Source organism: Nerophis lumbriciformis, linkage group LG33, assembly GCF_033978685.3.
Source record: "Nerophis lumbriciformis linkage group LG33, RoL_Nlum_v2.1, whole genome shotgun sequence".
Lineage (NCBI taxonomy): Eukaryota > Metazoa > Chordata > Actinopteri > Syngnathiformes > Syngnathidae > Nerophis > Nerophis lumbriciformis.
This window is the reverse complement of record NC_084580.2, coordinates 14,557,996-14,580,891: the sequence shown is the minus strand read 5'-3', so window position 1 is coordinate 14,580,891 and position 22,896 is coordinate 14,557,996. Positions and strand designations below refer to the sequence as shown.

The 22,896-nt window shown below is 39.6% G+C and overlaps 1 protein-coding gene across 3 annotated transcripts in view; it reads left to right on the top strand.

Moving 5' to 3' along the window:
- The window catches only part of grid2 (glutamate receptor, ionotropic, delta 2), a 1,282,048-nt gene extending 1,262,601 nt beyond the window's left edge, over positions 1-19,447 (top strand). Inside the window, exons 16-17 of one of the 3 annotated variants that reach the window (XM_061928894.1) lie at positions 11,147-11,418; positions 17,127-17,375. In XM_061928894.1, the coding sequence (XP_061784878.1) occupies positions 11,147-11,418; positions 17,127-17,232 (378 nt within the window). In that variant the 3' untranslated portion in view covers positions 17,233-17,375. Of the gene's footprint in view, positions 1-11,146; positions 11,444-17,126 lie in introns of all 3 variants that reach the window. The other 2 variants (XM_061928896.1, XM_061928893.1) reach the window with 2 other exon arrangements.
- The last annotated feature ends 3,449 nt before the right edge of the window (positions 19,448-22,896 follow it).

The following is a 22,896-nucleotide window of genomic DNA, read 5'->3' as shown; positions in this document are numbered from 1 at the left end:
AGCACGGGACACGGTCGCAAACCGTAAAGGCGGTCGCCGTCTTTGATTGGGCTCCCGGTCAAGGTTTTGCATTACAGCTTTACAACATTTACTCAAACAGTTGTTTGATTGTGGTGTTTTGGATAATGTAATATCAGTCAACAATGAATATTTAAAATTGCCCTTTTTGTGTTACCATGGCAAAGATGTGGTTAACCTATTCAGCCATGGTTGTTTTTGATAGTTGACCCCTGACTTTTTGTCCTCCATCCTGCCGATACGTTGACCCACTAATTGCTTTTTTTTTTTTTTTTTTTTTTACTCGCTCAAGGTTGGGTGTCAAATCGCCCATCCTGAGATCGATCGCGCCACAGCATCTTGAAAATTAAACTTTACCACAGTATGTCCATCAGTTGCACATTCACAATTTCTCACTCGACATGCCCCCCCTTTGGATGTGATGTCATCTACAGAACTGGAGGCCATTTCCCCCGCAACCACATGTGGATAAAGATTCAGATTCAGATGAACCTTTGTTCAATGAATCAATCAATCAATGTTTATTTATATAGCCCTAAATTACAAGTGTCTCAAAGGGCTGCACAAGCCACGACGACATCCTCGGTTCAGAGCCCACAAAAGGGCAAGGAAAAACACACAACCCAGTGAGATGTCAATGTGAATGACTATGAGAAACCTTGGAGAGGACCGCAGATGTGGGTGACAAACCCCCCCCTTCCCCCTAGGGGAGACCAGATGCAATGGACGTCGAGTGGGTCTAGCATAATATTGTGAAAGGTGGTCTGTGTCTCTCTTTACTAGCTTCGTCGAAACATGTTGCTTTTGTAGCTGTTTCAGCAGATTTGAATTGCTGTTTTGGGCAGTAGATAGGATCTTTGATCCAAGACACAACTTACATTTAACTAAAATTTGATTTTATTTGTGCTCGACAAAAGAAAAGTAGTGACAATATCTCCATGTTAAGAAACTCGACTTCAGTTTCGCCATGATGTCTTGTTAGTAAACATTTTCTTTTGTTTTTTTTTTATTTATATTATGTTTATAAACTCAAGAAATATGTCCCTGGACACATGAGGACTTTGAATATGTGGTATTTGTGGTATCATCTCAAACTAATGTAAAGCATCCAAACAACAGACGAATACATGATTATTACATTTTAACAGAAGTGTAGATAGAACATGTTAAAAGAGAAAGTAAGCAGATTTTCTACCACTTGTCCTTAATAATGTTGACAAATTAATAGAATGATAAATGACACAATATGTTACTGCGTACGTCAGCAGACTAAATTTGGAGCCTTTGTTTGTTTACTTACTACTAAAAAACTAGTTGTCTTGTATGTTCGCTATTTTATTTAAGGACAAACTTGCAATAAGAAACATATGTTCATGTACCGTCATATTTTTAGTTAAAATATAGCCAATAATGCAATTTTTTTGTGGTCCCCTTTATTTAGAAAAATATCGAAAAGTACAGAAGAGTATCGAAATAATTGGTATCGGGACAACACTAGTATACCCACAAAAACCTCATTTTAAAGGGCGGTCTTGCACCAGTTTTTTTACTTGTTATCATTTATACACGCAGTCTAAGAAGGCCCTAAGAAAGAATGTTAAAACATTAACCTGTAACGTTAGTAAAGGTTGAATAATGTCGACTGTTGGACCCTCAATTGAAGTTAAGTGTGTGATTGTTTTTTGTACTTTTACAGTTCCACGGTATGTAAAAAGTTCTTAGATATTACAAGCAAATCCCTTATGAAAGACTCACAAGTAGAGATGTCCAATAATATCGGAGTGCTGATATTATCGGCCGATAAATGCTTTAAAATGTAATATCGTAAATTATCGGTATCGGTTTCGAAATTATCAGTTTTTTAAAACGCCGCTGTGTACACGGACGTAGGGAGAGGTACAGAGCGCCAATAAACCTTAAAGGCGCTGCCTTTGCGTGCGGGCCCAGTCACTTAATATCTGTGGCTTTTCACACACACAAGTGAATGCAAACGCATACTTGGTCAACAGCCATACAGGTCACACTGAGGGTGGCCGTATAAACAACTTGAACACTGTTACAAATATGCCCCACACTGTGAACCCACACCGAACAAGAATGACAAACACATTCCGGGAGAACACAACATAAACACAACAGAACAAATACCCAGAACCCCTTCGCAGCACTAACTCCTCCGGGACGCTACAATATACAGCCCCCGCCACACCTCAACCAATGCTTTCTCAGGGAGAGCATGTCCCAAATTCCAAGCTGCTGTTTTGAGGCATGTTAAAAAAAATAATGCACTTTGTGACTTCAATAATAAATATGGCAGTGCCATGTTGGCATTTTTTTTTCCATAACTTGAGTTGATTTATTTTGGAAAACCTTGTTACATTGTTTAATGCATCCAGCGGGGGCATCACAACTAAATTAGGCATAATAATGTGTTAATTCCATGACTGTATATATCGGTATCGGTTGATATCGGAATCTGTAATTAAGAGTTGGACAATATCGGAATATCGGATATCGGCAAAAAAGCCATTATCGGACATCTCTACTCACGAGGGTTGCCTAGAGATGATGACATTTGAGAATACACACACATGCACATACGCCATGGCTGCCTCATATTTATCTCCAAAGTCATCCTGACCTTGTTCTGATCAAAGGAATGCTCCAACTTGTGTCAAATACACCATACACATGCTTCATAAAAACCCATGTGTGTTCCATCCCTTACCAGCGGTAATAATGAACCAGGTTTGAAAAAAACCATGACACCTGAACACAATGAACCCATCAAACATCTACTAATATGTGCTTGTGCCTCTCTCTGCCTTCTTGTACGTTCTATCACATCCATGTCTGCTGCAATGTTATGCTTTTAACCGTCTTATGTTGTGGTTGTGTTGTTGCTGTGGAATGGCTGACATTGTCATCGGCGAGCCCTCACTACAAAAAGTCAGAGTTCAAAAACAAGAAAAAAAAAATACAAAAATTTGGGGTATTTTATTTGAACTCAGCAAAATTATCTGCCAATAGAACAAGAAAATGTGGCTTGTCAAGACTTTCCAAAACAAGTAAAATTAGCTTACCTCAATGAACCCAAAAATACCTTAAAATAAGTATATTCTCACTAATAACAAGTGCACTTTTCTTGGGAGAAAAAAAAATATGAGACCTTTTTGCTCAATATGTTGAAAAATATTCTTAAATTAAGTAAATGCTAGTGCCATTATCTTGACATAATTATATGCGCTCGGCATTACATTTCTTAAAACCAGCAAACTTATACTAAAAACTAACTTATTGTTCTCAATTGAAAGGCAACAAGGCAACCGCTTGTTACTCTCGTGATCTCCTAGCCGCTGAGGCAAATCATATTGTCTAAAAATGCATTTTTCCATCGATAACATGACATCATCGCGCCAAGTACGTGCTCTTTCAGTCAATTAGTGCGCATATATACAGCCCGGCACCCGGCCCAATTCATTTTAATTGTAATTTTGAAGAATTTATCTGAATGTGCATGAACTATTTCTGTTCAAAATTGTTTGAAATGTTTAAATATTAACTTTATTAACTAGTTTACTGTACTGTGCCAACTGTACTACTATATGAGTACGTATTTTCTATTGTTTCATTGAAAATAAAACAGCAAAGTCCATTTGGCTGTCATCTGTTTTAATTATGAGACACAATTGTGTCAAAATCATGATTTTTTTTTTTCATGCTTGAAATAAGAAATTATTACTTTAAAAAAGTAGTTTTATACTTGTGAGTGTTGACGACACAGCTTTGCAACAGTTGATATTCTAGCATGTTTTACTCAATATAGGTCATCAAATCTCAGCAACAAGCTGTAATATCTTACTGAGATCATTTAGGACCAAAACCCTTAAAACAAGTAAAACACTCTAACATAAAATCTGCTTAGTGAGAAGAATTATCTTATCAGACAGAAAATAAGCAAATATCACCCTTATTTGAGATCATTAATCTTACTTAGATTTCAGTTTTTGCAGTGCTGTTTTTGATGTCAACATACACTCACATAAATTTGTATAGACACATACTTGACGGAAATGCAATGCAGTATGTCAGCTCTGTCTATCTCAGGTGATCATTGCAATGCATTCCATAAACCAATGTAAATACCGTATTTTTCGGACCATAGGGCGCACCGGATGATAAGGCGCGCTGCCGATGAACGGGTCTATTCAGGTCTATTTTTATAAAAAAGGCGCATTAAAGGGGTCATATTATGATTTTTTTTCTCAATTTAAAACACTATATAGTGGTCAACATAACATGTGATGGTGGTTCTTTGGTGAAAGTGTTGCATAGATTATGTTTTACAGATCATCTGCAAGTACACTGCAAAAACTGAAACCTAAGTAAGATTAAATATCTCAAATAAGGGTGATATTTGCTTATTTTCTGTCTGATAAGATAATTCTTCTCACTAAGCAGATTTTATGTTAGAGTGTTTTACTTGTTTTAAGTGTTTTGCTCCTAAATTATCTCAGTAAGATATTACAGCTTTTTGCTGAGATTTGATGACCTATATTGAGTAAAACATGCTTGAAACTAGAATATCAACTGTTGCAAAGCTGTGTCATCAACACTCACAAGTATAAAACTACTTTTTTAAAGTAATCATTTCTTATTTCAAGCATGAAATAAAAAATCATGACTTTGACACAATTGTGTCTCATAATTAAAACGGATGACAGCCAAATGGACTTTACTGTTTTATTTTCAATGAAACAATAGAAAACACGTACTCTTATAGTAGTACAGTTGGCACAGTACAGTAAACTGACAGTTAATATTGAAACATTTATCATGTGACATTTCTAACTATTTTGAACAGAAATAGTTCATGCACATTCAGGTAAATTATTCAAAATTACAATAAAAAAAAATTTGGCTGGGGGCCGAGCTGTATATATATATAAATATATATATATATATATATATATATATATATATATATATATATATATATATATATATATATATATATATATATATATATATATATATATACACGGTCTACAATGGCGGACGCGCGTGCATTTTCAGGACTTATGCAGATCCCAAATACACATCAGCATGTACCAGAAGGTAAGAAAAATTGGTTTTGCACAATATTGCGAAGCAAAACGCCAGGTAATTTGTATGCTAATAGGTGACATTTTGCAGTCCTTATACACGCACCGTACTAATACTCATATGTTTAATGCGCCGACAATCCATCAAGCGGTGCAGCTTCATGGCTTACCGAAGTCGTACTAAAAACATTTTGACAGATTTTTGAGCGCCGTATGTAATAGTCAATATTTTCAATGGGAACATTTTAAGTTTTGGTGTTATTTACTCGCGTCATCTTGCATCTCTTATGTATGACTGCCATCTACTGGTCACACTTATCAATATACCATGTACCAAATATGTACGATCAGTGTCAGAGCTTGGTCCGCATTGCCGGCAGTAAGTCGGACCTGTTTCCAGTGAGGGTTGGACTCCGCCAAGGCTGCCCTTTGTCACCGATTCTGTTCATAACTTTTATGGACAGAATTTCTAGGCGCAATCAGGATCCGGTTTGGTGGCTGCAGGATTAGGTCTCTGCTTTTTGCAGATGATGTGGTCCTAATGGCTTCATCTGGCCAGGATCTTCAGCTCTCACTGGATCAGTTCGCAGCCGAGTGTGAAGCGACTGGGATGGGGATCAGCACCTCCAAGTCCGAGTCCATGGTTCTCGCCCGGAAAAGGGTGGAGTGCCATCTCCGGGCTGGGGAGGAGATCTTGGAGTCTTGTTCACGAGTGAAGAGTGGATCGCGAGATCGACAGGCGGATTGGTGCGGCGTCTTCAGTAATGCGGACGCTGTATCGATCCGTTGTGGTGAAGAAGGAGCTGAGCCGGAAGGCAAAGCTCTCAATTTACCGGTCGATCTATGTTCCCATCCTCACCTATGGTCATGAGCTTTGGGTTATGACCGAAAGGACAAGATCACGGGTACAAGCGGCCAAAATTAGTTTCCTCTGCCGGGTGGCGGGGCTCTCCCTTAGAGATAGGGTGAGAAGAAGCTCTGTCATCCTGGGGGAGCTCAAACTAAAGCCGCTGCTCCTCCACATCGAGAGGAGCCAGATGAGGTGGTTCAGGCATCTGGTCAGGATGCCACCCGAACGCCTCCCTAGGGAGGTGTATAGGGCTCGTCCGACCGGTAGGAGGCCACGGGGAAGACCCAGGACACGTTGGGAAGACTATGTCTCCCGGCTGGCTTGGGAACGCCTCGGGATCCCTCGGGAGGAGCTGGACGAAGTGGCTGGGAACAGGGAAGTCTTGCCTTCCCTGCTTAGGCTGCTTCCCCCGCCACCCGACCTCGGATAAGCGGAAGAAGATGGATGGATGGATCTTGCATCTCTTATGTATGACTGCCATCTACTGGTCATACTTATCAACACACCATGTACCAAATAAAATTGCGTCGAGGTCGGTAAGCACAACCAGAATGACGCCGCACATTTGGCGCACCGGGTTATAAGGCGCACTGCCGATTTTTGAGAAAATGAAAGGATTTTAAGTGCGCATGATTGTCCGAAAAATACGGTATACCGTATTTCCTTGAATTGCAGCCGGGTATATTGTATGCGCCTGTCTAGAATTACCGCCGGGTCAAACTCGTTTCGCAAAATAATTAGCGCATGCTTAGCATTACCGCCGGGTTAGAATTACCGCCGAGTCAAACTCGTTTCGCAAAATATTATTTTTATTAGCGCATGAGAAGCAGGAAGCAGGAGGTAATAATTAAAGGAAGATCTCCATCGAGACAGAGAGACTTTTAAAACTGAAGAAAGATAAGGAAGACTTCTATAAACAAGTTATCGATGCTTTTGTTCAGAAGGAGCTGCGCATGGACTTCATTTATAAGTAAAGGTAAGACCATAATAACGTTTTTTTAATTAAATGTGCTTTTCATGGTGGTATCCTTACATCACACTCAAATTTATAAGCGCAGGCCTAAATTTACCGCATGCCTTTGGTAAGCGCCGGAGTGAGAAGAGGTTTTCAATTAATTACCGCGCCGGCGCTAATTCAAGGAAATACGGTATAGGTTATTTCACAAAATTTTCTTGATGGACTATGTGTAGAACATTTAAAGGGGAACATTATCACCAGACCTATGTAAGCGTCAATATATACCTTGATGTTGCAGAAAAAAGACCATATATTTTTTTAACCGATTTCCGAACTCTAAATAGGTGAATTTTGGCGAATTAAACGCCTTTCTAATATTCGCTCTCGGAGCGATGACGTCACAACGTGGCGTCACATCGGGAAGCAATCCGCCATTTTCTCAAACACTGAGTCAAATCAGCTCTGTTATTTTCCGTTTTTTCGACTGTTTTCCGTACCTTGGAGACATCATGCCTCGTCGGTGTGTTGTCGGAGGGTGTAACAACACGAACAGGGACGGATTCAAGTTGCACCAGTGGCCCAAAGATGCGAAAGTGGCAAGAAATTGGACGTTTGTCCCGCACACTTTACTGACGAAAGCTATGCTACGACAGAGATGGCAAGAATGTGTGGATATCCTGCGACACTCAAAGCAGATGCATTTCCAACGATAAAGTCAAAGAATCTGCCGGAGTGTGTGAGCAATTCAGGGACAAAGGACCTCGGTAGCACGGTAAGCAATGGCGGCAGTTTGTTCCCGCAGACGAGCGAGCTAAACCCTCTATCGACCCTAGCTTCCCTGGCCTGCTGACATCAACTCCAAAACTGGACAGATCAGCTTTCAGGAAAAGAGCGCGGATGAGGGTATGTCTACAGAATATATTAATTGATGAAAATTGGGCTGTCTGCACTCTCAAAGTGCATGTTGTTGCCAAATGTATTTCATATGCTGTAAACCTAGTTCATAGTTGTTAGTTTCCTTTAATGCCAAACATACATATACCAATCGTTGGTTAGAAGGCGATCGCCGAATTCGTCCTCGCTTTCTCCCGTGTGGCTGGCTGTCGTGTCGTTTTCGTCGGTTTCGCTTGCATACGGTTCAAACCGATATGGCTCAATAGCTTCAGTTTCTTCTTCAATTTCGTTTTTGCTACCTGCCTCCACACTACAACCATCCGTTTCAATACATTCGTAATCTGTTGAATCGCTTAAGCCGCTGAAATCCGAGTCTGAATCCGAGCTAATGTTGCCATAGCTTGCTGTTCTTTCCGCCATGTTTGTTTGTGTTGGCTTCACTATGTGACGTCACAAGAAAATGGACGGGTGTTTATAACGATGGTTAAAATCAGGCACTTTGAAGCTTTTTTTGGGGATATTGCGTGATGGGTAAAATTTTGAAAAAAACTTCGAAAAATATAATAAGCCACTGGGAACTGATTTTTAACGGTTTTAACCATTCTGAAATTGTGATAATGTTCCCCTTTAATATTCAATTGAATGGCAGAAACTCAGCGTGTTTTAAACTCCTGTTTTAAGTAATTAGAATAATTACAAAGGCTTTGGCTGTGTGTAGATTAACTTCTGATAGCTGACATATTGTAGCAAACTAGTTGAGACTGCCTCAACAGCGCCTCTGCTGGTGGCACCCAGTAGTGCACTGAATATTACGTCAACAACAATCAAGTCCACGTACTCATTAGAATCCTTTATGACCAGGCTCGTGCTGTGCGATATTACGATATATATTGTAGTACGACATAAAATTGTCTATCCTCGGATATGATTATCTATGTTTACATTCTAATTTTAACATCTGGGCTGCGGCTAATGTAGTTACAGCAATACTGCTGCTTTACAGTAGCATTTTTAACTTCAGCTCAATGGAAGCTCAACCAACAAAACTCAAAGAAGAATTTGTGCCAAAAAAAGGGAAAAAGTCCTCTGTTTAAATTAAAAAAGACATCGACCAAACAACAGTAGGCTTACCTGCAAAACATCCTCTTTGTTCAAATGTGACAAAATACTAATGTTACCTCAAAACCACAAAATGATGGGAGAAAAAAAATACACACAACAAACAAGCCTAACAGAGTTGTCTATGACAAGCAGTCCCAGCAAAATATTCTATTTCTAAATTCAAATGTGTTGACATGGTCTGAGTATACAATGTTAAAAAAGAAGGTCTGGTACAAAAAAATACAGATTTTTTTAAGTGTCTTGTCCTTTTTTTTTACACAACATGGGTTTTGTAAAGAAAAGGAGAAAAGAAAAGCGGAATTGGCATTCATTTCATGTGTGTATATGTACTGTATAATTTTTTTTTTTAATACTATCGGGGTATACAATAATCTTTTTGTCCTTATCGCACAGCACAGCAGGCATTAGATTATTAGGCCCGCCCACATTATGAGCAAAATGGATTGGGTCACATTATTACCACTACATGTGGTCATAAAGAGTTGTCAGTATAGCACATAATTATGCATTTCACTTATTTTCTACTTATTAATTCTTATACAATTTTGCATGTGCTATGTACCTAAACTGTGTGCTGGGATAGATTGTCTTTACTTTTCCCGTGTTCAGTATATTCATAAGTGCTGAAAAGGCTAAATTTACAATCTCCTTCATAAACTGACAGAAAAGGTTTAATACTTTACATGTTTAAGATTACTATGAAGGAGTTTTGACACTGCACACTTTATAATTCTATTCAGGAAATACACTATATTGCCAAAAGTATTTGGCCACCTGCCTTGACTCACATATGAACTTGAAGTGCCATCCCATTCCTAACCCATAGGGTTCAATATGACGTCGGTCCACCTTTTGCAGCTATTACAGCTTCAACTCGTCTGGGAAGGCTGTCCACCAGGTTGCGGAGTGTGTTAATAGGAATTTTCCACCATTCTTCCAAAAGCGCACACACTGATGTTGGTCGAGAAAGCCTGGTTCTCAGTCTCCGTTCTAATTCATCCCAAATGTGTTCTATCGGGTTCAGGTCAGGACTCTGTGCAGGCCAGTCAAGTTCATCCACACCAGACTCTATCATCCATGTCTTTATGGACCTTGCTTTGTGCACTGGTGCACAGTCATGTTGGAAGAGGAAGGGGCCCGCTCCAAACTGTTCCCTCAAGGTTGGGAGCATGGAATTGTCCAAAAATGTTTTGGTATCCTGGATCTTTCAAAGTTCCTTTCACTGGAACTAAGGGGCCAAGCCCAACTCCTGAAAAAAACAACCCCACACCATAATTCCTCCTCCACCAAATTTCACACTCGGCACAAAGCAGTCCGAAATGTACCGTTTTCCTGGCAACCTCCAAACCCAGACTCGTCCATCAGATTGCCAGATGGCAAAAGCGTGATTCATCACCCCAGAGAACGCGTCTATGGCTTAGATGTAGTCTCTATGCCGAAGTGCTTGATTTTATACACCTGTGGCCGGGCCAAGTGATTAGGACACCTGATTCTGATCATTTGGATGAGTGGCCTAATACTTTTGGCAATATAGTGTATAAGGCTGTCAGAACTTCTGCATAACGGTTCGGACCATGTCTGATAGTTCATATAATCCATGTAGTTTTTAGCATGAGAAGAACGGGCGTTCCTCCTTTTGTTATTCATTAATTCGGCCTATTTTAAGTAACCACATTTTGGCACGGGAATTGCCCGTCTGCTCATCCTAACCCTTTGCAATGATCTGTGTCAATGTGGCTCAAAGCTCTCATGTTGCCCCTTTTTTTTGTTTTTGTTTTCGTAGATAAGTACTCTGTGTTGAGGGAGAGGGAGAGAGAGAGAGAGAAAGAGGGGGCGTGCAATACAAAATGCAATTTAAACATCTCCCCTTTTCCAGGTATTAAACGACTGTGTGATTGTCTCTGAGGACACAACACAGGTCGACCTGCTTAAGTGTGTGCGCTGACTGACCGCCGTGTCTCTCTTCTCGCTCACCTCCCCACCTGTCTGTTTCTCCTATTGACTTCTCTTTGCCACCTTATCATCCTCCCATCTGCCTGATCTCATCTGCCACTCGCCCTGCCCTTTTTGTCCTTATTTCGTGCGGTGCTTGTTCAATCTTGCATGTTAACATTTTATATGCTACGACTTTCCCCCACCACGTGCATCGTCCTCACCATCCCTTCCCCGCCCGCCGCACGCATTGCCGCGGCAAACCAGAAGCAGGCAGATGGCCCGTCTGTCAGGCAAGCTGCCGATCCGTGCCCTCATGGCCCCAACGAGCACCCCCTCGTCCTGGGCGCTCAGACCCAGAACCAGACCTCCAACGCCTCCAACGCCACGACCCCCGCGGCCACCCGTTACCAGCCCCCGGCGTGTTGCGACATCCCTTGCGCCCTCATCGTGCGGCACTCCTACGAGCCCAACAACCCCTCCGAGCTTGCCCCTAAAATGAGAATGACCACCTTCACCACCTCACCTCCCACCCCAAGGTTATACATACAGTAAAACATATAAGTAAGGGCACGGTTATGAATCGTGTTGTTTTTTCCTTACCGCGTTTGTGTAATGAGGCCTTTCTCGAAAAACTCTAAAAATACTGTGCAGCCGGAAGTCGATTCATATGGCCCCATTGGTTGCGGTTTACCTGACACATGAAACGTGACGAATTTGGGTGGGGGTGCACGATCCACTTTATAAAAATGGGACCCATTACCTCCCTGCTTGGCACTCAGCATCAAAGGTTGGAATTGGGGGTTAAATCTCCAAAAATGAGTGTGGCTACCGCTGCTGCTCACTGCTCTCCTCACCTCCCAGGGGGTGATCAAGGGTGATGGGTCAAATCAATCAATCAATGTTTATTTATATAGCCCTACATCACAAGTGTCTCAAAGGGCTGCACAAGCCACAACGGCATCCTTGGTACGGAGCCCATATAAGGGCAAGGAAAAACTCACAACCCAGTGGGACGTCGATGAGAATGACTATGAGAAACCTTGGAGAGGACCGCAGATGTGGGTAACCGCCCACCCCTTCTCTAGGGGAGACCGGATGCAATGGACGTCGAGTGGGTCTGACATAATATTGTGAAAGTCCAGTCCATAGTGGATCTAATACAATAGTGAGAGTCCAGTCCATAGTGGGGCCAGCAGGAGACCATCCCGAGCGGATACGGGTCAGCAGCGCAGAGGTGTCCCCAACCGATGCACAGGCGAGCGGTCCACCCCGCGTCCCGACTCTGGACAGCCAGCACTTCATCCATGGCCACCGGACCTGTGTCCCCCCCTCCACAAAGGAGAGGGGAGCAGAGGAGAAAAGAAAAGAAACGGCAGATCAACTGGTCTAAAAAGGGGGTCTATTTAAAGGGATGCAGAGAATAATTTCGCCACACCTAGTATGTGTGTGTGACAATCATGGGTACTTTAACTTTTTAACTTTATCCGCTGGACGGCTGTAGAGTGTCAAATATTTTAAAATGTTTTTAAGATCAGCGTGGCTCGGTTGGTAGAACGGCCGTGCCAGCAACCTGAGGGTTCTAGGTTCAATCCCCGCTTCTGCCATCCTAGTCACAGCTGTTGTGTCCTTGGGCAAGACACTTCACCCACCTGCTCCACACTGGTTTACAAAATTTTAACCTGGATAATGGATTTCACTATATAAAGCGCGTTGAGTCGCTCGAGAAAAGCTCTATATAAATATAATTCACTTCACTTTTTGTCAGGTTCAAACACTGATTACATCTATTAAACAAGACAAGAGGCAAATAATTAAACAAAGACAGAATTCAATTTGGACTCAATATTGAGGAGAGTCGTCTGTACACTGTACCCTTGCACAGTATCTCAGCACGCTCTGCCAAAAGATTGCACGCCTCCTTCTTTTATTTTGGACCCTCCCCGACCACATGGCCACCGCTGTTTCCAAAGGACAAAGGTCGCAAAAGGTTCACAGAAAAGGTCGTAAACAATTCACAGAAAAGGTCAGTTCAAAAAGAGGTCCATAAAATAGTTCAAAAAGACGTTCGTAAACCAGTTCAAAAAGGAGGTTCAAAAAGAGGTCGTCTGGAAATTGGGCAGATCCTGTCTTCTCTCCGCTTTGAAGTCCTTGGGTTAGAACAAAATATTTCTGTTGATTACCATACATGAAAGAACACAGAAACACCTTCATCTTGCTTTCCCCCCAACACAGTGGAGTTTTACGAGCCTTACTCTTGGTAGGTTTCAAAGACAGCTTTTGTCTTCTCACCAGACCCTCAATGTAACACAAAGTTTTTGTGATGATTTAGAAACAATTATTCTAACACTTTTTTGTGGCAATTCCAAATTTGTCGACAGCGTCCGTTTCCATTCAAAGTGGCGTTTTCCATCATTTTCCGCAGACTGCACTGCAAAATGATTAACCCCGCCGCCTTCCTCTCATGCAAGATCCACCCAGGAATGGGGCCATATGAATCCCTTCTCTACTGTATCATAGTGCGACGTGGGGTATAGATATTTTTACAGATAATACTTGATCCACCAAAGTAATGCCTTCACATTCTCATAGATTAAAGATGTTTACTTTTTAGAAAGTATAATTAAAACCACTTCCCAAGTCAGTCCCCTTCTCACAACAGACAGGATTGACAAATGGTGATTGCCTCTTCTCCTTCACGCTCCATTCATGTGTCATCACACCAAGTCTCTACACACCCTTGTTGAATTGTTCAGTGTGTGTATGATAGTGGTGGGAAAAGCATCAGTGGCCCCCAGTCCTTGCCTTCTTCCCGCTGTCCCTTCCCTAATAGGCAACCAGGGGGTGCCTCCGCTGGTCCCCTCTGTCCTCCGGCTTCCAGAACCCCTTGACACGGAGGACACAGTAGGTCAGTAAGTCTATCTTGATGCCCCCGAGAAACATTTTGCACCATCTGCAGAAACGTGACAACCCACAGCCTCCCTTCCTGTCACCACCCACACCTGAGACCCTTACCGTACCTCACCTGAATTACAACGCCGCCCTACGAACCCCGTCCTTACGAGCCTCACCTCATTCCTTGCACACCACCATGTCCGCCTATCCAAAAAAGAGCATGAAACACCTCTCACGCAGTGTCACCATCCCTAGGACTTGTGAATAAGTTTTGTTTTAAGTTTTATTTAAACCCTGTGTGTGATGGTTGTAGTAACAACCACACCTTTGACTGAAGACTTAGATCCATATCATGTTTAAGCAATACAGTTGTCCCTTAATTATCGTGGTTGATTTTTGTTTTAAGTTTTATTTAACCCTGTATGTGATGGTTGTACAAACGTAGTAACTACCACACCTTTGACTGAAGACTTAGATCCATATCATGTTTAAGCGATACAGTCGTCCCTTGATTATCGTGGTTGATTGGTACCAGACATAACCATGGTAAACGAATTTCCGCAAAGTAGGATTATTATCAATAATTCAAATATGTTCATAGTTAGAGCATAACAACTGAATAAGCCTCTAAACAAGGACGTAATCACCTTTCCACTCGTTTCACCCAACATAGTAGCTTTGAGTGTGTTCTGCTGTAGATTGCAGCACTCACTGGTAGCCCGGAGGTTCCCCCAAGCGCCACTACAACAGGGTCACGATGTGGAAATACTTTGTCAAATCCTGGGTAATTCCTCTAAGTTAGAACTGGGATTCCATGTGCGGATACCACGGGTGCAAGTTGGTCAACTTGGCAGTCGCAGCTATGATCGTTAGCTTTGTTGTTAGCATTCCGTGTTGTTGGCATTGCTTGTCTGTGTTGTCATTCCACGTTGCTCAAGCCTAAGCTGTGTTATTGATGTCGAAGATTAAGCGCATTTTGAATTAACAGAGTTGGTCTTCACTGTGACCGGACAGCAGTTTCAGTTAGCCTGAAGTATTGCGCCTACTCCAATGTTATACATCGCTCATGTCAAAGTCTCACCAATGTGGAGATGTTTTATTGATGAATACATCAATAAACAGTTAGAGATGAAGTCCACCAAAAAGTAGTTCTGCAAAAACTTGTTAAATTTGAGAGTCGCAACTATGATCAATAGTTGTGATGTTAGCATTATATGTTTGCATTGGGTATACCGCGTTTTCATTCCACATCGTTCAAGTCAAAGCTGTGCTATTGATGACAAAGATGAAATGAATCAAAAGAGTTAATCTCAACTTTCCAAGGACAGCCGCTGATAGCTGATGGCAGTCTCAGTTAGCCTGAACTGCTGCTCCGAGTCCAACGCTATGTCCCACTGGTGTATTTTGACACTGCTTGTGTCAAAGTCCTAACAATGTAGAGACGTGTTATTGACAAGCCAAGGGTTGAAGATGAAGTCCATCAAAAAGTTGTACTGAAAAAACCTGGTCAACTTGAGATTGAAGATCGAGTAGCGCTAAGATGTTTGTGTTTTTGTTAGCAGTGTTCAACTTTAACCCCGGTTAATTACTGTTAGGTAAAATTCCAAATGGTTAATTTAGTATATAGTTGAACCGTGATTGATTACTGCACTTTGACAAATTCACGGGGATACTGCCCATTTCTAAGCAGCTCAGGTGCTAATTGCTACCGAACTTAAATGCTAACATTAATACAAGACACATTGAATGTCAGGTTCAAACATCGATGACATCTATTAAACAAGACAAGAAGCAAGGAAATAAACAGACAGAATTCAATTTTGCTCAATTTGAGGATAAACGTGTCGACCTGTAACCTCTTATAGTGTCACCCACGCTCTAACGGGAAAAGGTTCACGTCTCCTCTTTTATTTGGATATTCCCTGTTTCTAAAGGAATGGGAGGTATGTAAACAACCATTGTTTTCGGTCACATTAACACAAAAGAAAAAGATGCCTCGGGCTTGGACTGGTCCTGGATCGAGCTTGGGCAGGTCTTGGATCAAAATAGATAACCCCTCCCGTCTCCTCCCATCGTACACAATGGAATTTTACAAGCCTTTGGCTTGGTGCAACAAAGACAGCTTTCGTCTGTTCACTGGGAACTCAGAGAACGGAAAGTTTTTTGATAATTTATATACAATTTTTCTGACATTGACGTCTTTCCCAATTACAAATGACAACCGTTTTGCCTTTGTCATTAAAAAACCTTTACAAATGAAAGAAGGAGAAGATAAACATGTTCTATTTTCTGTTCAATGTTATTTATTTTTGTATATATATATATATATATATATATATATATATATATATAAAACCTGCTTAAAAGATTTCAGTGTGTATGACCTTTTGATATTGCGATAATTTATTTATGGTGAATATCTTTATTGATCGTCTCAACATAATAATAGAAAATAAGATAAATACCGCACTGAAATATATATAATACATAAATAGGAAATATTTCAACACTAAATTTAGGGCAAAAACATGTAAAATATGCTGGAAAAAAAGCTGTGACGCAGTGAAGCCACGATATTTGAAGTGCGATATGGCGAGGGACGACTGTAGCGTAAGTGAATGTGACTTCGCATGAAAACGAGACGTGTGTCTCAATGTGAATTCTTTGGTATTTCGGCCATGTGACAGCAAGTGACGGAATGTGTTTTGCTAGCGTAAAGTTCTGCTGTATAGTTTTGTATGTTGACACTCTGGAATGGTAAAGCACACGGCACGACGGTGGTGTGTTTTCTCCAAGTATTCCAGGTCCTTTGCACTCCCTTAGAGACTTTGTAGAAGTGTTTTGTACATTTTCCTCTCTCTATCTCTGTCAATATCCTGACCACAGCTATCCCTTCCCACCATCCTTTCCCTTCCTCTCCTTTCCTCCTGTCACACACACACACACACACACACGGTCATCACACCACCTTCACCCCTGTGATAACCTAACCCTTCCGGAATCATCCCAAACCACGTTGGGGTCGTGTTGATGCCGTCATCATTGTGTATCGTTTAACACTCTCCTCTTTCCTCCGGCTATGGTTGTTATCCATTTATATTGTCAAATGGATGTTGTTTTGATTGATGACGCAAAACCATCCCGCTCTTGTCTTCTCTTTCTAATCCTTCCTTTTCAACAACTTTATCTTCACTCTTTCCTCCATCTCCCAAACTGTTGACCCAACTCTCATTGATTTCCTTCCTTACTTGCCTCCATTTAAAACACTCTTTCCATCTTTTGGACCATCTACCGTCACTGTCTTCTGTTCTCCATTCTCCTCCTTCCCTCGTTCCCTCTCTCCGCCTTGCAGGACGATAAGGAGATCGACCTGGAGCACCTACACCGCAGGGTTAACAGCCTGTGCACAGAGGACGAAAGCCCCCACAAGCAGTTCTCCACCTCTTCCGTCGATCTGACGCCCCTCGATATGGATGCGCTGCCCGCCGCCCGCCAGGCCTTAGAGCAGATAAGCGATTTTCGCAACACGCACATCACCACCACCACCTTCATCCCTGAGCAGATCCAGACCCTCAGCCGCAGCCTGTCCGCCAAAGCCGCCGCCGGGTTCTCCGCTGGCTTCGGCAGCGGCGGCGGAGTGGGACTCCAGGACCATCGGACTGGTGGGGTCGGCCCTTTCAGGCAGAGGGCCCCCAACGGCGGCTTCTTCCGCAGCCCCATTAAAACAATGTCCTCCATCCCCTACCAGCCCACTGGCCCTGGACCTAACTTTGGATACGGCAACGACCCAGACAGGGGTACTTCCATATAAGGTGCTTGGAATGCGGTTGGTTTGTTCAGGGGGATTATGAGAGGGTTATGGGAAGATGATGGGGCTTATGAAATAAACACAATGTTAGGGAGTTAGCGGATAGACATCTGTGTACATACGATCTTCTACCGTTTCAGTTTCTGCTCGGGTGATTCCATTTTGTATGAGAGATGCTGGAGGTGGTGTTCTGCTTGAACATTCCTTTTCGGTATAAGTTGTTTTTTTTTGCTTTATCGATGTCGTTCTTGTGATTGCTTGGGGGGATTCTTTTGGGAGTGTGTGATCTTTTTGTTTGATAACACGAGGATTGCCTCGTATTCTGGAGATGAACTGACTCCTATTCCTGTCTAAAACCGCCCCTGAATTTACTCCTCATGGCTGGATTCACAAACGTGTTTGAATCCTTAGGACAAGACTCCTCTAACTTCACCACCACATTGCTCAATTTCCCCTTCCCACTCCAAATGTCCAATTTTCCGAGGCGATGCTTTGACTGGACCTACGGCCAAGACAACTGAGCAAATGCAAAACACCTCCCTGTGGTGCACTCAGACCTTAAGACAGTGCGTCTAAACGACACCGTAGGAACAGTAGTTGGTCCGATGCGACTTCCCCTGAACTGTCTCTGCCATTTCGGTGCATCCAGCCCGTAACTTGACTCGACCATTCTTTGATGCACATTGAAGACTTCTTTGCGAATCCCACTGCACTGCACCAGTGCCCACAGACATGTAAGTGATTGTATGTAGAGCTCTCACATGTACTGTATGCTCTTCAAATCATGTCGAGACCTTTCAGACAGACTCTTAAGAAAGGTACAAATTAAAAGAGAAGCTAGTGGGGACAACAAAACCCAAAAAGGATTTCAAAGCGAAGGCTTAATATGTCTTTTAATAAGATTTGTTCCCCCCACCCCCCCTAAAAAAATATTTTAATGCGTGGAATGTGTTTTGGTCACGAAAAAAAAAAGAACATTGTTCCAAGCTGTCTAATTGTTTGAACTGCTTAAATGAGTAATGCTGTAGTCTCTGTTCTTTGCTTCATCATTCAAACGTTATTATTTGAATTTTGTTTCCAATACCGCCATGACTATTTAGCTAAACAATTGTTTTCCCAGGTCACATCATGTTTATTCAGTTTTTGTTACGCAACATGGGGTTCCGCAACAGTATTTTCAAAGGTTTAAGCATAGTGGAACCAGCAGCAAAGGAAGGAATGTCATGAGCAATCAGTTTTGGAATATATTACAATTTCTTTTTTCTGTAATGTTTAGTGTACTGTTTATATGACTTGTTTTTAAAGTGCCAATTAATTCCAACAAGACCATTAAGGTGCATTTCAGCTCAGAAGAAGCGGGTGCGGTACAGAACATTTTGGTGAAAAATGCAATCAAAGCTGTTTTCGCCGACATTTAAACATTTCTAATGTTAGATGTTTAGAGTTTTCAGTTTATATTTAAGAACAAAAATGTTGTGCATTAGAGAACTCGGCCAAAGCGTTAGATGTTCTTTTCCTATGTTATTAGGCTGCAGTAGAGCTACTGAATGGCAAATAGAACACATACGTTTATAAAGGTTTTATTTAGTATAAATGAGAGACATTGTTAATGAACAAATGTATATTTTACATGTTAATGCTATTTTTGTTAAACAAAAAGGAAACTGTATCATGATGAGCTATAGTGCTGAGCTTATTTTCTTTAAACATGCCAACAAACTCTTTTGCTTTACGTCATCTACATATTTGGTTCATTTTATTTGCTGGTTAAAATAACAAAAATTTGGCAAGTTCTTGATTAAAAAGAAGCATGCACAAACTTGCTCCCGTGCTATTTGTTGCCTTTTCTTTTCTTTTCATTTTAACATAGAACTACAGGATTCTACTTGATGATTTTCAACAACACGAACAAAAGAAAATATGATGTACAGTATTTAATATAGGCCTATTTTGTTGTATGTGTTGCATATTATTCAAAACTGAACAAACCGGAGGCATCTGTTACAGGTGGCAAAGCTTTCTGTGTATAATTTGTCTAATAAACAGGTTTTCTACAGTGGGATGGTATTTGTTGTATTTGTAAAGACAAATCGACCAAAGGATCATCCAAATTATTTAGCCCTAGATGAAGCCATGTGAGACTGTGGCCACTAGATGCCAGCATAGGAAAGTACAACATGAGCTAAACTGGTGGTATGGTTTATATAAATGTTTACATATATTTAATAATGTCTACATTTGTTATAGTTGTTTTGTGTGCAGTTTTTCTTTTGTGTGTGTGTGTGTTTTTGCACCCTGGTCATATTTTGCTTTGGAAGGTGAAAATGACTGTTTTAGTAGGTATCAATGACTTGGACGTTGTAGCTCTCCTAAATGACCACAAAGTGTCGCTGTTTCCTCCTGAGATAGCCAGATCATCGTGGACGCGTCATTATCAGGTAAATAGCATTTGTTGGTTTGTTTCTATTATTTTCCATACATTTTTTTAGCAATACAGGTTTTTATATATAAATATATTGTTCTTAGGAGCTCTGTGATTACCCAGCAAACTATAATATGTCCAAAAAGGTTAAGCATTAAATGTTGTTGATAATTTACTCCATGTCTTCTGCACAAAAACTATTAGAATAGATTTTTAGGGTGTTGAACTGTACCAAAAAAATTGATATTTATTTTTTTCAGTCATTTTTCTTATGTTTTTAGAGTTAAAAAATAAATAAAGAAACAACATTTAGGAACAAAATGTAATGTTAAAAAAAAGAGAAAATTATGATGGTATAGTAAATGTGTCATTATTTACTTATCCTTATTTAGAATAGAATAGAAAGTACGAATATTCTATTCTATTCGGGGGGGTTTTGTGTGTGTTTTTGCACCCTGGTCATATTTTGCTTTGGAAGGTGAAAATGACTGTTTTAGTAGGTATCAATGACTTGGACGTTGTAACTCTCCTAAGTGACCACAGAGTGTCGCTGTTTCCTCCTGAGATAACCAGATCATCGTGGACGCGTCATTACCAGGTAAATAGCATTTGTTGGTTTGTTTCTATTATTTTTCCATACATTTTTTTTAGCAATACAGGTTTTATATATAAATATATTGTTCTTAGGAGCTCTTTGATTACCCAGCAAATTATAATATGTCCAAAAAGGTCAAGCATTAAATGTTGTTGATAATTAACCCTATGTCTTCTGCACAAAAACTATTAGAATAGATTGTTAGGGTGTTGAACTGTACCAAAAAAATATATATTTATTTTTTTCGGTCCTTATTCTTATGTTTTTAGAGTTAAAAAATAAATAAAGAAACAACATTTAGGAACAAAATGTAATATTCAAAAAAAGAGAACATTTTGATGGTATGGTAAATTTGTCATTATTTACTTATCCTTGTTTACCTATCTGAAAATGTAACTTGGGCGTTTTAGTCATATTTGTCTTTCTAATCTACAACAATGATCAATGGATTATTGTGTTAATTTCAAATATACACTTATTAGGTGCAATTTGATCAATAAAAGCAAAAAAAAAAAACATACATTTTAGTCACATATATTTCTAAACTAACAATCATCAAACGAAATATATGAGTGTGTTTATTGTTTAACAGTGCTATAGGTGCAATTTGATCAATTTAAATGCCAAAAAATATATATATATTTTAGTTACTTTTCTTTACAAACTAACAATCATAACCCTTCAAATTGATGGATAGTTGTGTTTGTTTTGAAGAGTTATAAGGTGCAATTTGATCAATTTAAATGCCAAAAATAATAATTTGAGGCACATTTTACATTTTTACAAACTAACAATCACCAATAATCATCAAACTATCGACGAATAAGAAATTAGGTGCAATTTTATCAATAAATGAAAAAAAAACATACATTTTAGTCACATATATTTCTAAACTAACAATCATCAAACTAAATAGATGAGTGTGTTTATTGTTTAACAATGCTATAGGTGCAATTTGATCAATTTAAATGCCAAAAATTATATAATTTAAGACACATTTTACCTTTTTACAAACTAACAATCACCAATAATCAATGGATAAGAACGTAGGTGACACTTTTATCAATAATTGAAACAAATATATATTTTAGTCACTTTTCTTTACAAACTAACAATCATAACCTTCAAATTATGTTTGTTTTGAAGAGTTATAAGGTGCAATTTGATCAATTTGAATGCCAAAATTAATCATTTGAGGCACATTTTACTTTTTTACAAACTAACAATCACCAATAGTCATCAAACTATCGATGGATAAGTAATTAGGTGCAATTTTATCATTAAATGGAAAAAAAAAACATATATTTTAGTCACATTTTATTTTCTAAACTAACAATCATCAAACTAAATAGATGAGTGTGTTTATTTTTAAACAATGCTATAGGTGCAATTTGATCCATTTAAATGCCAAAAATTATGTAATTTAAGACACATTTTCCATTTTTGCAAACAAACAATCACCAATAATCAATGGATAAGAAAGTAGGTGCAGTTTTTATCAATAAATGAAAAATATATATATTTTAGTCACTTTTCTTTACAAACTAACAATCATAACCTTTCAAATTGATGGATAGCTGCATTTGTTTTGAAGAGTTATAAGGTGCAATTTGATCAATTTAAATGCCAAAAATTATATAATTTAAGACACATTTTACATTTTTACGAACTAACAATCACCAATAATCAATGGATAAGAAAGTAGGTGCAGTTTTTATCAATAAATGAAATATATATATATTTTAGTCACTTTTCTTTACAAACTAACAATCATAACCCTTCAAATTGATGGATAGTTGTGTTTGTTTTGAAGAGTTATAAGGTGCACTTTAATACATTTAAATGCCAGAAGTAATAATTTGAGGCACATTTTACATTTTTACAAACTAACAATCACCAATAATCATCAAACTATCGATGGATAAGTAATTAGGTGCAATTTTATCAATAAATGAAAAAAAAACATACATTTTAGTCACATTTTAATTTCTAAACTAACAATCATCAAACTAAATAGATGAGTGTGTTTATTTTTGAACAATGCTATAGGTACAAGTTGATCAATTTTATGCCAAAAATAATAATTTGAGGCACATTTTTGCAAACTAACAATCACCAATAATCATCAAACTATCAATGGATAAGTAATAAAGTGCAATTTTGTCAATAAATGAAAAAAACCATACATTTTAGTCACATGTTTATTTCTAAACTAACAAATACCCTTCAAATTGATTGTGGTTTTTTTAAGAGTTAAAAAGTGCTATTTGATCACTTTAAATGCCAAAAATACATCA